At 37.2% G+C, this 15,807-nt stretch overlaps 1 protein-coding gene across 3 annotated transcripts; it reads left to right on the top strand.

Annotated features, from left to right (window-relative positions):
• The first annotated feature begins 468 nt into the window (after positions 1-468).
• Positions 469-15,025, top strand: LOC127439976 (phosphatidylinositol polyphosphate 5-phosphatase type IV-like). 3 transcript variants are annotated; one of them, XM_051696302.1, is made up of 12 exons: positions 476-514; positions 1,221-1,349; positions 3,039-3,922; positions 10,514-10,637; positions 10,724-10,821; positions 10,905-11,029; positions 11,115-11,234; positions 11,430-11,537; positions 11,631-11,792; positions 11,936-12,051; positions 12,145-12,281; positions 13,537-15,025. In XM_051696302.1, exons 3-12 carry the CDS (start codon positions 3,099-3,101, stop codon positions 13,670-13,672), a joined length of 1,950 nt encoding a protein of 649 aa, XP_051552262.1. In that variant the 5' UTR covers positions 476-514; positions 1,221-1,349; positions 3,039-3,098; the 3' UTR covers positions 13,673-15,025. The 3 variants fall into 3 exon arrangements, with proteins under 3 accessions (XP_051552264.1, XP_051552262.1, XP_051552263.1); XM_051696304.1 differs by lacking the exon at positions 1,221-1,349 and having other exon boundaries at positions 469-514; XM_051696303.1 differs by lacking the exons at positions 476-514; positions 1,221-1,349 and adding an exon at positions 2,772-2,910.
• Positions 15,026-15,807: the final 782 nt, after the last annotated feature.

The following is a 15,807-nucleotide window of genomic DNA, read 5'->3' as shown; positions in this document are numbered from 1 at the left end:
CTGAAGCAATAGGATTGGTGTCAGTGAGAAACAGATCAACATTTAAGTCCTTTTTACTATAAATCTCCACCTTTCACCAGCCCCAACCAGTGGTGGCGATATGTACGAAGAATGCAAATCGCCAAAAAACAAAAGAAGAATGTGGAAGTGAAAGTGGAGATTTATAGTAAAAAAAGGACTTAAATGTTGATCTGTTTCTCACCCACACCTATCATATCGCTTCAGCAGATATGGGGATATCTTCTGAAGCCCTTTACTAATTAGTAGTAATTAAATCTTTTATGTTTGTTTCTTTGTTTAGGTAGGCTACTGTTTTAAAAATGGATCATGATAATTGTAAAAATAGTATCAAAGGGGAAAAAAACAACCGAAAACAGTAACGAAAAAAGTTTTTGCTAGATGTCGCTGTTTAATAACACACCGAAGTGGACTTTCAGGGACCCTCTTGAGCAGTTGTTGGTTGCCTGACGTTGCTAAGGAAGTCAAATAAGTTTGCTTCTTCGGCGAACTGGAGGTAACGGAGTGATGTTTCATTTTCAAAATTAGTCATTTTATTCTTCACACAAACGTATTTTAAATAGTTTTATTCCGTTTCAACATTGATATTTTGCCAAGTAAATGCCTTTTTTTTTTTTTTTTTTTTTTTAAAGAGTATTAGTCGCTAATGTATGTGTGACTTTCGTGTGTTATCAGTGAATTTAGCCAGAGACTACTTAGATTTTTCATCGCAACGAATTGCAAGCTTTTATCTAAACACCACTTTAGAGTTTTAGTAGATAAGTATTAGTTAAAGCTGAGTACCAAACAGATAATTACGCTGCAGAAAAATGTTCAGCTCTGTACACTTTATTGTTGATATATATTATTTTTATTATTAGGCCTATTCATAATAATTTCTTGGCTGTCTTTAGTAGAGTAAGTGCACCCATTAAGCCCATTTTCAACTTTTAAGTAAAATAAAATAAAAAGAAACCCTAATTATTATTATTATTATTTTTAGGAATTCAGGGAAATAGTCCAAGGCACTTCATTAAAAATGGTAAAAAAAAAAAAAAGGTGACTGCACACTGATGCATTTCGGCAAACAATTCCTAAACAAATAATAATAATTAGGTCTGTTTTCCGAAATGCTTATTTTTAGTTATTTTTTTTACAATTATTTTACTTGTCCTGATGTGACTAGCCAATTAACAGTAAAGGCTTTTAAAATTTTCTTCCAGAAGAAGTGCCTTGGACTATTTCCCTGAATTCCTGTGATTGAAACCCAACCAAAGAGCACCTTCTGGGTTTGAATGAAAACCAATGGCGTAGCCACGTGTGTGCCAGGGTGTGCAACTGCCACCCAAAATGTAAGCTTGCACACCTTATTGAAATGACAATTATAGTATGTAGGGGTGTAAAATGCATCATTATTATGCTGAAATGTCAATGCACGATTACAAAATGTAATAATCAGTTGACTATAATAATACCCAATGTGTTACAGAGGCTGTCTCAGAATACAGGCACACTCTTGCAACTGAGAAAACAAGTGCACACTTTAAATTAAGAAAGTTTCTGCTACTGAGGATTTATGCCTCATTATTCATAATTGCATGTGTCCATACAAGCAAAATAAGTTCATTGTTGTTCTTTTCTTCCCCAATTATGATATTATGCATATTGTGGAATATTTGGAGAATACATGCATTTTTACTGCGTTTTATTGGTTCAGTATATATTCCTCTGATGATCTGCAAATCTATTGCGCATAATCAGCAGCCTACTTACCGTCTGTTTGCATCATGTCAGACATGGTGTTATCCTTTATTTACTGTATATTGGCTTAATAATTAACACAACAGTTATATTTTTCTTTTTTTTTTTTTTATTATGAACCAAATGTCCCTGTACTCCATAAATACAAAGAAAGTTCAAAAAATGTTTTGAGTCTTCTTACATTTGTGTATTCTTCTCTTCAACACAAGGCATTACTGATTTATTTCTTATTCACAGTTAAGTTTTTAAACCAATGAATGTAACTAAAACCTGGTGTATTTTTGTAATTTTTTCTGTATTGTGCAGAAAAATGTCTTTAGCATATTTTGGAAAATAATGATGACATTTTTTTAATGATGAATCATTAAGCCTCATATTTGTGTATATTAACAGGCCTACCTACTCCATTTAATTTATTTTTTTAAGTCATTTAAACATAACACAGAGCTTAAAAAATTATATCCAAAAAGAAATTGATGCAATGGCTGTTAATGGTGATTTTATTATATTTCACTTAATTGTGCTTTAGTTCTTGCACACCCAGTTTTCTCTTGGCACAGCCAAAGTTTTGTTTCTGGCTACACCACTGATGAGAACAGCAAATTATTTGTGAACATCATGTACTGTTTAAGCCCATCCCAGACTTTTCACATATTTAATGAAATATTTAGATTGAATATTTTAGAAATTGTTGGAATTTACATATAAAACTTCAAATGACAGATTAATCTATAATTTTCTCCATGTTTTTTTTTTTTTTCTCCATGTAATCTACAGAAATGTAAATGAGAAATGTCTGAAAACTGATTTGGATTTTGGGATTTCTGATTTTCGTGGGCTTAATGGGTACACTTGCTCTAGAAGTACTAGTAGTACCCTGCTTAAAATGCCACCTTAAACAAGCCTAAAATGGTTTGGCCAAACTGGTTTTTAGCTGGTCTAGTTGTTCTCCCAGCATGTGCAGGCTTCTGTTCAGATGGTTTAGCTGGCCGGCCAGTAAGAAGCTCACAAGTGCCCCCCCCCCCCCAAATAAAATAAAACCCCCACTGAAAACCTTAAACTAAATCAGCCTGACCAGGAGAAACCATCATGGTAGCTAGCAAAGAATAGAAAATAACTGAGGCTGGATAACGCTGTTTTACATTCAGCTGGGTAGGTGTACTATTGAATGTTGGTAGTTTACATTTCTGTTTAGATGTTTAAGTAGATCTTGTTTCTGTGTTTCTATTTTTGAGTTAAATACAGCTTTAGCACAATAAATCTCCTTGCTGTCTCCACAGAATGTGATCAAATGAGTACCATGGGGCTTGTTTACATCTAAAACCAAGTCCGTCAATAGGATGACTGAGCATGGAGACACTATCATTCCATTTAACCCCACAGACCTTAGTTCAGGAGAACCAGCTTGCAAAACAGATCTTACTGTTGTAAGTCTAGACCAGAGAAAAGAGAAGAGCAACCAAGAGGAGCTCAGAGATGCCAAGAAGCCATATGATGGACCCACTCATCAGAATGAACACAATGACATTAAGCTTAGTCCATATCAACCACAGCCTCCCTCTCTTCCAAAGCCTGTGGGATTGGGAATGGGGGGTAAAAACATCTCATTTGATGAGAAGGTGAGGGGGAGAAGATTGAGGAACAGCCAGGAGAGTCTCACAGACCCGGGTGAGACTGGCTCGTCCACCGATTCCCTTAAAGAAGATGCCTCAGCTCTAGTGTCAAACAGTCCATTGAGTTTCAAGAATGGACAGAGTCTTTCATCAGGATGTCCACTCGACATCCCACCCATTGAGATGCCACCATTCAGGAACTGGACTGGAAGTTTCTCTGAGACTGAAGTGTCCCCACAAGATCTTTGTGATCTGAACAAAGAGCGTTTGAGACCGTCCAAAATAATTCTTTCTCCACTGCAGGCCACGGGCATGTATCCTCCTCTAGAGCACAGTGCAGCCTCCTCGTCCTTAAGGACATCTAATCGGATTGACAGGGATTGTTTGGATTACAGTGTGGTGGGGAGAAGAGGGCGGTCGGAGAGGCTTCAGAGGAATCTGAGCGATAGCCGGCTGTTGGAGACCATGGTGTCAGACAGCACCTCTGTTCACTCCATGAAGTCCACCTATAGTGTACTGAACCCTATCAGACCCAGGGATGTGAGGAACAGGTAAGAGTTTTTATATATATTTTTTATTTATTGCATCTTTTCTGTGCTGTCTATTTACAGTTGAAGTCAGGAGTTTACATATACCTTAGTCAAATACATTTAAACTCAGTTTTTCACAATTCCTGACATTTAATCTTAGAAAACATTCCCTGACTTGGGTCAGTTAGGATCACTACTTTATTTTAAGAATGTGAAATGTCAGAATAATAGTAGAGGATTATTTATTTCAGCTTTTATTTCTTTCATCACATTCCCAGTGGGTCAGAAGTTTACATACACTTGGTTAGTATTTGGTAGCATTGCCTTTAAATTGATTAACTTGGGTCAAAAGTTTTGGGTAGCCTTCCACAAGCTTCTCACAATAAGTTTCTGGAATTTTGGCCCATTCCTCCATACAGAACTGGTGTAACTGAGTCAGGTTTGTAGGCCTCCTTGCTCGCACATGATTTTTCAGTTCTGCCCACAAATTTTCTATCGGATTGAGGTCAGGGCTTTGTGATGGCCACTCAATACCTTGACTTTGTTGTCCTTAAGCCATTTTGCCACAACTTTGGAGATATGCTTGGGGTCATTGTCCATTTGGAAGACCCATTTGTGACCAAGCTTTAACTTCCTAGCTGATGTCTTGAGATGTTGCTTCAATATATTCACATAATTTTCCTTCCTCATGATGCCGTCTATTTTGTGAAGAGCACCAGTCCCTCCTGCAGCAAAGCACCCCAACAACATGATGCTGTCACCCCCATGTTTCATGGTTGGGATGGTGTCCTTTATCCTCCAAGCATAATGATGGTCATTATGGCCAAACAATTAAATTTTTGTTTCATTAGGCCAGAGGACATTTTTCCAGACAGTAAGATCTTTGTCCCCATGTGCACTTGCAAACTGTAGTTTGGTTTTTTTATGGCAGTTTTGGAGCAGTGGCTTCTTCCTTGCTGAGCAGCTTTCAGGTTATATTGATATAGGACTCGTTTTACTGTGGATATAGATACTTGTCTACCTGTTTTCTTCAGCATCTTCACAAGGTCCTTTGCTGATGTTCTGGGATTGATTTGCACTTTTCGCACCAAACACTGTTTGTACAGATGAACGTGGTACCTTCAGGCATTTGGAAATTACTCCCAAGGATGAACCATTTTTTTCTGAGGTCTTGGCTGATTTCTTTTAATTTTCCCATGATGTTAAGCAAAGAGGCACTGAGTTTGAAGGTAGACTTTAAAATACATCCACAGGTACACCTCCAATTGACTCCAATATGCCAATTCGCTTGATATCATTTTCTGTAATTTTCCAAGTTGCTTAAAGGCACAGTTAACTTAGTGAATGTAAACTTCTGACCCACTGGAATTGTGATATAGTCAATTAAAAGTGAAACAATCTGTCTGTAAACAATTGTTGGAAAAATTACTTGTGTCATACACAAAGTAGATGTCCCAAACGACTTGCCAAAACTATAGTTTGCTAATATGAAATCTGTGGAGTGGTTGAGTTTTAATGACTTCAACCTAAGTGTATGTAAACTTCTGACTTTAACTGTGTATTTAGCTTTTAGCATGTATCCATCCTCCGCTTCAAGATAACATGATCACGTGCTGATGTGTCATCTTGCTAAACTCCTTAAGAGTCCAAGTGTCTCTTTGTGTAATACATTTTTTAAATCTTATTAACCTGCACAATACAATTGATAAGTAGCCCATTGTGTTCACAATTACTTCCTTGTGAATTAGATGATCACAAAGAAGTAGATCATGATTATTTCCTGAAGGACTGAGTGCAATGACTGAGTGACTATTAGTTGCTTTTGAAAGAATGACCTGAACAGCTTTAGTTCAAGAGAATGGCGAAGTGAAACTGAGTGTTTATAGAGAGATTGAAGATGAATATAAGGGGATTAGAGCTGGTTCAGTGACATGCCAGTTCAACACCTACTGCAACTGTCAAACTACTTTAGTAACCTGTTCATTCAGATTCAGTTTGTGAGTGTAGCTTTACAGAATGTTCAAAATGTACAAAACTATGTAAGGCCAATATGAAATGCTTGTTTAACCATTAGTTATGCACCTAATGATTACTTTATCTAATTTCAAGTAACATTCCGGGTTTAATACAAGTTAAGCTCAATTAACAGCATTTGTAAAAAAAAAAAAAAAAAAAAAGCATAAATCTGGCTTACAGTGAGGCACTTACAATGAAAGTGATCGGGGCCAATCCGTAAATGTGAAAGTACTCCTTCAAATGTATAGCCACAAGACATAAACAGTATGCTTGTAAACATGATTTAAGTGGGATAAAATTGCTTACTAACCTTTTATGTGTAAAGTTAGAGCCAGTTTTACAACTTCGTTGTAAATGCTGTAAACCCGAAAACGACCATAAAAACGATTTAAACAACTTTACAGCACAACTAAAACATTAGTTTTAAAAGAAGAATTCATGTGCTTTTATAAAATTATAAGCTTCACATTTCTGCCTTTAAACCCTCCAAAAATTGGCCCCATTCACTTCAATTTTAAGTGCCACACTGTATCCTCTGTTAAAATTATTTTTTGTGTGAATCAACATTAGCCACAAATGTGCTGATAGAGCTCAAAGAGATAGTTCACCCAAAAATGTAAATTTAGTCATTGTTTACTCACCCCTGTGTTGTTATAGCCTCATATGACTTTCTCTTTTTTTCATAACACAAAGGGAGCAATTGTGAAAAAATTAGGGCTGCCCACGACCAAAGATTTTCCTAGTCGACTAGTAGACGTTAATTTAAGCCATTAGTCGACTAATTGCACGTTTATGATATTAATTTAATTACTTAAATTGGTACATCAGACCAATGGGGGGGGGCATCAGAAAATGGTTTGAGTTCCAGGGCTGAGAAAGAATAAGTAACATTGCTAACACTGTTCTACATTACAGAGAAATACTAAATCGTAATAATGAGCCTTTAAAATATACATTTTACAAGCGCACGCATGAAGTGACACCGGCATAAGCAGTAATTATTCTGAATGTGTCAGAAAAACCAGCAAGGACACTGTCTGAACATTTAGTTAATTTATAGAGAGAAATGCACATTAGGGTTGTGTCAACAGACGATGATCTCGGGGATCGACGATGGTCAGAGTGATCGCCAATAGCTGATGCCTTTGACGATGTCAAGACGATATTTGGCTCGTTTTCCCATTAATGTATAACATTATTATTATTATTATTATTAGGCTATTATTATTATCAACTTTTATATTATATTACAAATAATTTGCCCGTAGACACACAGACACGTGCTTGAAGAAACACTTTATTATATTATTAAGAACAGATGACAGATAAGCTGTCTGTATGCATATATGACACGCTGTTTGTACAGAGGCGTGCAGTCTCGTGGAACACGCGCATGTAAAAGTTTCTCACTCTTTCTTTGTTTTTGTCTTCTGAATTTTTCGTTTTTGTTTTGCAAGAACAGTATCATCTATAAGTGCTGCAACTGACCTCAGACATCTCCGTTCAGGAGGTGCTTTGAGTTCAGTTCACTTTATTTCCACAGAGCAGTTAATTGTGACCAACTCTGCAGCCTATACATCTGTGATTAAAACATAAAGTAATACAAAAACACATTCACCTCCAACCATGATTTATATTTCAGTGATTATTATCATCATTATAATTATTATTTTTACATTTATTATTGTTTTTATGTCTTCATTTGTGTAAGTAATGTTCCGCCTGCATGTTTAGACGGATTCTTGCCCGACGGCATATGGAAAGGTGTATATATACATTATTCTTTTATCACTTCATTATTTTAATTGCTTTTTCGTTTCGTTTGGAGTGCAATTTGAATTTAGAAATGTATTTGATTTAAGTTTTTCGTTTTTTAAATAAATAAATTAAATTTTCAATGCAAAATCACTAAAGCAAGAATATTCACCGATCCCTCAGCCCAGGGGTTGCCGATGTAATTGGATATTGTGATATAGACTATCGGTCAAAAGTTTTGAAACACTTACTCATTCTATATTATAATTTGTTTTCTTCACATTTTAGAATAATAGTAAAGTCATCAAAACTATGGAATAAATGGAACTATGGGAATTATGTTGTGACTAAACAAAATCCAAAATAAATCAAAACTGTATTATATTTTAGCATCTTCAAAGTAGTCACCCTTTGCCTAGAATGTGCAGACATGTACTCTTGACATTTTCTCAACCAACTTCTTGAGGTATCACCCTGGGATGCTTTTTAAACAGTATTGAATGAGTTCCCATCTATGTTGGGCACTTATTGGCTGCTTTTCTTTATTATTTGGTCCAAGTCATCAATTTCAAAAACTTTTTATTTTTATTTTTATTACATTTTAGTTTTATAATGAAATAAATTAATATGGTGGCACAATTATATTTTTGTCTACAAAACTAATTTCAAATATTTAAGCATACGCCTTCAGATCAAAAGATTTTTTAGATCATGGGAAACATTTCAGGCAAGTGTTTCAAAACTTTTGACCGGTAGTGTATGTGTGTGTGTGTGTGTGTGTATATATATACTTTTTGAAAGATGGTTTTACAACAGTTGTCAACATCTCTCTGGCAAAGAACCTACTTCATCTGTGTATATATATATATATATATCGTGAAGGAGGTGTGTTTATTCACACGTGATGTATTTTCCCGGATAACGAAATACCCATCTGGTAGAGAACGCACAGATGAAGTAGGTTCTTTGCCAGAGAGATGTTGACAACTGTTGTAAAGCCATCTTTCAAAAAGTTGAACAACACACATTTAAATTGCACTTGTTTTTTTGTTTTTTTTTTTCAGTTTCATTGGAATTTTTTTGTTCAAATAAATAAATAAACTAAGTTCAAAGTTTGAAATCAAGGTGTCTTGCTTTATTGTGTAGGGTTAACGAACCCTGCTTAATGAAAATTACCCCATAGTGCCACCTAGCATCCAACCAGCGGTAATACCGGTGTTCGTCAGTTTCCTGTGGAGTTTTTTTTGGCGACCAACAGACCAATCAAAACTTGGTTGACCAAGACTCTTCTCATCAACTAACGTTTGGTCGACTATCAGGGGGCAGCCCTAGAAAAAATGTTGTGCTCAGTCATACAATGTCTGTTTATGGTGACAACCTCTTCAAGCTTCAAAAGTACACAAAAGTATAATTCAGAAGTTAAAAAAAATATTTCTTGAGACTCATGATTGTTCTGAAAGCATACAATAAGTTTTGGTGAGAAACAAACCAAAATTGAACATATTATTTAGTGACACTCTTGACAGATCGTTGCTCTCTTATGCGTGTTCATGACACTGCATGAGAGCAACATTTGCACTGCCCCCTGTTTGTGAGATGGGGCAAACTTTTTTTGTTTATCTAAAAACAGGTCCGCCACAGCAATACTAACAACAGAACACAACACAGCTTCACACAAACCAGAGAATCAAACTTACTAAATGTGTCTTATGAGTTTGAAGTTAGAGAATAGATGCATTTCTTTGCCCAGCCTTATTTGTTAGAAAACGGAGTACTCAATCAAACTAAGAGGGAGTGAGGAGGCTGAGGAAGCCACAGTAACACCGTGTCCTAACCTGACGGCAAACGACAGGCGATTCAAGTTACCTTTTCTATGTTAACCAAAGTTTTTGTCCTAACCAGCCATGATGAATGATGGGACATTCTGTCGAATCAAACTGAGAGGGATAGAGAAGGCAAGAATATCTGTCACCTCATCTTCATTCTGAACCAGTGTGTTTGTGTGACAGACCTCTGCCTGAAGAGAGTGAGACCTCAGCGAAAAACATTCGGTAGGAGTAACATTCTTGGCCAAAATCAAGTAGTTTTTAACTGGCTAGTGAGATGCTGGCTTCAATATACTCATAGCAGACTGGGTTACCCAGTGTGATGACAAAAATAGAAACCAAGTGATCGACAGAATGTCCCTTCATTTGCCATGGCTGGTTTGGACAAAAACTGTTATTAACATATAAAAGAGATACCTTTAATCGCGTGTCGTTTGCCGTCACATTAGGACACGGTGTGACTGGCTTCCTCAGCCTCTTCATTCCCTCTTAATTCGATTGAGTACTCCATTTCAAATAAGTCTGGTTATAGAAATGCATCTATTCTCTGACTACAAACTCATCAGACATGTTTAGTAAGTTCTGTTCTCTGGTTTGTGTGCAGCTGTGTTGTGTTCTGTTGTTAGTATTGATGTGGCGGACCTGTTTTTAGATAAATAAAATGAGTTTTCGCTTGAACGCTTCATCTTGCAAACGGGGGGCTGCGTGATTCCGTTTGTTAATTGATTGGTCTCTGTGAGAATAAAAGTCATACCTTTTTTCTTCGAGCCAAGTTGTATGGAATCTTACTTTTTACAATCTCGTACAAATTATTATGAGTTGTCATGAGACTGTTGTTTAATTACCATTATCCTAAATAATGATTGTCATTGTAGAACAGTTAGTTCCAGTTCTCTAATCTGATTAGACTAGCAGCATTTCAAGAGTGCTTATATTTAGTATAACAGCACTGGGGGTTTCACTGTTTGTGTCACTACACTTTTCTGTGTTCTGCTCATGATTCTTTAACTTTTAGGAGCTTTCTGGAGGGCAGTGTTCTGGGAAACAGTGCCTTGCTGGGGGCGGAAGAGCTCGACCGCTACTTCCCAGAGAGACAGCTTGGTATCTACATTGCCACATGGAACATGCAGGGAGAGAAGGTATGGAATAATAGTATGATGGCAATACAATTTGGTTGTTTAAATGCAGTGCAGCTGTAAGCCTAAAAATTCCCTCTCTGTCTCAGGGTCTTCCATACAACCTAGATGATCTGCTGCTTCCAACCGATACAGACTTTGCACAGGATGTCTATGTTATTGGAGTTCAGGAAGGTTGCCCAGACAGGTAAGATATGGTCTTTTTCCTGTTTTCTCTCTGTTTGTCTTTCTGATACTCTGTACATTTACTCTCTTTGCATTTGTCCACAGGAGGGAGTGGGAGATCCGTCTGCAAGAAACTCTTGGGCCGTATTACGTCATGCTGTACGCAGCAGCCCATGGAGTTCTCTATCTCACTGTATTTGTCCGAAGGGACCTCATATGGTTCTGTTCAGGTAAGACTACAATTTGTTTTTGAATAAACAGTCACTATCAATTATCAATAATATTTCCAAAGTGTGTCTTTTTCTACCCTTACAGAGGTGGAGCATGCCACAGTAACCACCCGAATTATATCTCATATTAAAACTAAAGGAGCTGTGGGTGTTGGCTTTACTTTCTTTGGGACGTCCTTCCTCTTCATCACATCCCATTTCACCTGTAAGTTGAGTATATAATGGAAGATTAAACCAAAGCACAGACACCCCAGTTATAAGTGTGACACTGCCATTTTATTAAATATCTATAATAACTATAACATTAGATTATGGGATGGAAATAGTTTATGGCCAACTACTGTGTATTACAACAAATTGTACTGAAGAAAAAAAACAATAATCATTTTGTTTGTTTCAGCTGGAGATTCTAAAGTATATGAGAGGATCTTAGACTACAACAAGATCATAGAAGCTTTGGCTCTCCCTAGAAACCTTCCTGATACCAACCCTTACCGCTCTACAAACTGTGAGTTTCCCTATGATTATGTTTTAAGGTTTGTACCACAGATATCACTTATATTTTCCTGTTAATGAACACACTTTGCTTGCTCATTCTCAGCTGATGTCACAACCCGCTTTGATGAAGTCTTCTGGTTTGGAGACTTTAACTTTCGCCTGAATAAAGCCAGAGGAGAGGTGGAGGAAATTTTGAATCAGGTTGTAGGTGCAGATATGAGCCCACTGTTACAGCATGACCAGCTGTCTAAAGAGATGAAGGAAGGTAAGTTCAAACAAGATGTAAGAGTTCAGTCATGTGTCATGGAGAATATTGGTAGTCACATAAAGGCAATATTCTTTCTTACATTGTGTTACTGGAACAATCTGTATTCAGCCATAATTTTCCAGGACATTGTCTATTTACAGGTTCCATTTTCAAAGGGTTTCAGGAAGCACCTATTCACTTTCCTCCTACTTACAAGTTTGACATTGGTTGCAATGTCTATGACACCACCACAAAGCAGAGAACACCCTCATATACTGTAAGCATATTAGTCGATTTTGTAAAAGCATCTGTGTGTTTAGTAACTTTAGTGCTATCATTGTTTTTGTTTTTTTTCCTTATGTTTTGATAGGACCGGATTATTTATCGAAACAGACAAGCAGATGACATTAAAGTAGTGAAGTATACTTCTTGCTCATCTATTAAGACATCTGATCACCGGCCTGTCAGTGGCATATTTCAGGTCAAACTTCGTCCTGGTAGAGATAAGTAAGCACCTTTCTACAGTGGCACTCTTTATTAGTCTCACATACATTCTGAGGTTGGAGTGTTGCTCAGTTGTTAACGGTTTTCCATTAATCTATGAAATAAGACAAAAAAAAAATTAAAACAATAGTTTTATATTTTTCCATTGTTTTGAACTCGATTGTCATTCACAATACTTCATGGGATTATAGTTAATTCCCTCATTAAGGTGGTTAAAGTGTTAGTTCACACAAAAATGAAAATTCTCTCATCATTTACTCACCCTCATGCCATCCCAGATGTGTATGACTTTCTTTCTTCTGCAGAACAAAAATTATGATTCTAGAAGAATATCTCAGCTCTGTAGGTCCATACAATGCAAGTGAATGGTGATCAGACCTTTGTAGATCCAAAAGTCACATAAATGCATCATAAAAGTAATCCATACGACTCCAGTGTTTTAATCCATATCTTCAGAAACAGACCAATATTTAAGTCGTTTTTTGCTTGAAATTCTTCTCGCTGCCCAGTAGGGGGCGATATGCATGAAGAATATGAATCACCAAAAACACAAGAAGAAGAATGTAAAAGTGATCTATTTCTCACCCACACTTATATCGCTTCTGAAGGTATTGATTAAAACACTGGAGTCTTATGGATTACTTTTATGCTGCCTTTATGTGATTTTTGGAGCTTCTAAATTTTAGTAACCATTCACTTGAATTTTATGGACCAAAAGAGCTGAGAAATTCTTCTAAAATTTTTCATTTGAGTTCAGCAGAAGAAAGAAAGTCATACACATCTGGGATGGCATAAGGGTGAGTAAATGAAGAGAGAATTTTAGTTTTTGGGTGAACTATTCCTTTAAGTACACAGTCTTGTGCCTTTGTCTTTTTGTCAGATTTTTAAATACTTTCAAGTACTTTTTTTGCTTCAAATCAAAGCTTGTAATGTTTTGATCCACCTCGGAGCTGGTTGGTTTGGTTTATGGCTTAGAACTCTTCTTTTTTACTGAGGATTTTAAGAAAATCTCTACGGAACTAAATGTATGGGGAAAATACTTCCAGAACCAAGACGACTGAACATGTGGCCGGGCATGGTGTGAGTTTGGGGCAGGACTCTGTTTTTTCTGACCAGTGGCAGATAGCCATTGAAAACAGCCATTATTTAGAAATTAAACTCTTCACCATTTAATTTAATTTAAGCTATGCTTATGTTTGATGGGACAGTAGTTATACAGGTTTAATAAATCACTGACATAGTGTGTTATCCTCCTCAGCATTCCTTTGGGTGCTGGGCAGTTTGACAGGAGTCTGTACTTAGAAGGAATCAGAAGAAGAATCTCCAGGGAGCTGAAGAAGAGAGAGGCAGCCATGAAAAACCAGAATAATAGCACAGTTTGCACCATATCCTGATCCGGGACCAGTGCAAAAGAGCCATAGGGTGCTAAAACTGTTCTTTTCAAATATTGAGGTACTGACTTGGAAAGCTGGACTATCAGGACCAAAGGATAACTCCTATGGGTGTCACGGCTCTTATCTGCCTCTATTGAAGTGCATCATGAAGCATCAGTGCACAGTCCAGGGACCAAAAGATAATGCTGTGGCTGGACCCTGAAGTTTAGCAGCTGGTTTTGGAACTATATAATGTTCTTTGACAAAACAGAATACTCTTTATTAATCTATAAATTATACTGACCAGAGTAAATTAAGTGAACTTAAAACACTTGTCTGCACTTTACTGTAAATCCGTTATTCCTTTCTCTTTTGTATTATTGTGTATTTAACGTAACAGAATTTTCATTTGTGAATATTCCCTTTATCATTTACTTACAGGAGAAAATAGGACATTGTAGGATAAATGTAAGCCAACACAGTCTGTTCTGCATCTGGGTTCATGAACTGATAAGTGTTCATTGGCCTTGTTAAAGCATTAGCTTAAATTCCTAAACTGATACTGTAAGCACCTCATTACCAGTACCAGGTGGCTGATTCTGTTAATTTTGATTGGCTCCTGGGTCTCATTTTGGAACAGTTACCTAATATGCTTCACAGTGATACTTCTCTTAAAAAGAGAATTGTACTATAGCATTATTACCAGCAAAATGTGGAAGAAGTGGTGTTTGCATCTGTTTTTACTGATTGTCATTGATATAGGTGAATGTGATCTTGTGGTTAGAAGCTTAAATTGGGTTAAATTGGGAGGCACTGACTATACTTGAGATTATTGCCTTAACATCATTTAATAGAATTAATCTTAATTGATGTCAATTGTGATTTACATATGGGAGTGGGAATTACAATAGTATTGGTATTGCTTGTGCATGGATCTCCGTAACAGTGGTGTAATAGTGAGTCATGCATTCACATAACAAATTTCAGTTCCACTTGTACTGAAAGTGCCTGTGATCTTGCTCATGATTGCCGCAGTGACTTAAAAAAACATTATGCTGTTTAAAACCAAATAGTAGCCTGTAACAGATATGTTTACAATGTGAAGTAATACAAAAATTCTGACTCGTACTCAACTTGGTGTTACTTCTTATGAGTTTAAGTACCTTTTTAACAGCAAAATGATTATTTTTTCAAACACAAACCAAGAAACAAATTACTGCACATTTAAAAATGTTCATTACATAATTAGACATTCAAAGGCAAAAACTACTGGCTATGTTCAGAATGGAATACAAGCATTGTCTGCTCACTGGATACTGCAATATACACTATATTGCCAAAAGTATTCGCTCACCCATCCAAATAATTGAATTCAGGTGTTCCAGTCACTTCCATGGCCACAGGTGTATAAAATGAAGCACCTAGGCATGCAGACTGCTTCTACAAACATTTGTGAAAGAATGGGCCACTCTCAGGAGCTCAGTGAATTCCAGCGTGGTACTGTGATCGGATGCCACCTGTGCAACAAGTCCAGTCGTGAAATTTCCTCGCTACTAAATATTCCACAGTCAACTGTCAGTGGTATTATAACCTCAGTGGAAGCGATTGGGAATGACAGCAACTAAAATGACAGAGCGAGGTCAGCGGATGCTGAGGCGCATAGTGCGCAGAGGTCGCCAACTTTCTGCGGAGTCAATGGCTACAGACCTCCAAAGTTCATGTGGCCTTCAGATTAGCTCAAGAACAGTGCGTAGAGAGCTTCATGGAATGGGTTTCCATGGCCGAGCAGCTGCATCCAAGCCATACATCACCAAGTGCAATGCAAAGCGTCGGATGCAGTGGTGTAAAGCACGCCGCCACTGGACTCTAGAGCAGTGGAGACGCGTTCTCTGGAGTGACGAATCACGCTTCTCCATCTGGCAATCTGATGGACGAGTCTGGGTTTGGCGGTTGCCAGGAGAACGGTACTTGTCTGACTGCATTGTGCCAACTGTGAAGTTTGGTGGAGGGGGATTATGGTGTGGGGTTGTTATTCAGGAGCTGGGCTTGGCCCCTTAGTTCCAGTGAAAGGAACTCTGAATGCTTCAGCATACCAAGAGATTTTGGACAATTCCATGCTCCCAACTTTGTGGGAACAGTTTGGGGATGGCCCCTTC

This window comes from Myxocyprinus asiaticus, chromosome 4 (genome assembly GCF_019703515.2).
Source record: "Myxocyprinus asiaticus isolate MX2 ecotype Aquarium Trade chromosome 4, UBuf_Myxa_2, whole genome shotgun sequence".
Classification (NCBI taxonomy): domain Eukaryota; kingdom Metazoa; phylum Chordata; class Actinopteri; order Cypriniformes; family Catostomidae; genus Myxocyprinus; species Myxocyprinus asiaticus.
Note: the sequence above shows the minus strand (reverse complement) of the source record. Positions and strands in the feature narration are given on the sequence as shown.

Excerpts from the sequence above, each read along its gene's own strand:
- LOC127439976 (XM_051696304.1), top strand. The coding sequence starts at position 3,099 with ATGACTGAGCATGGAGACACTATCATTCCATTTAACCCCACAGACCTT. Across the intron at positions 11,235-11,429 it reads CATCACATCCCATTTCACCT|CTGGAGATTCTAAAGTATAT; the intron begins GTAAGTTGAGTA and ends TGTTTGTTTCAG. Across the intron at positions 12,052-12,144 it reads AGAGAACACCCTCATATACT|GACCGGATTATTTATCGAAA; the intron begins GTAAGCATATTA and ends ATGTTTTGATAG.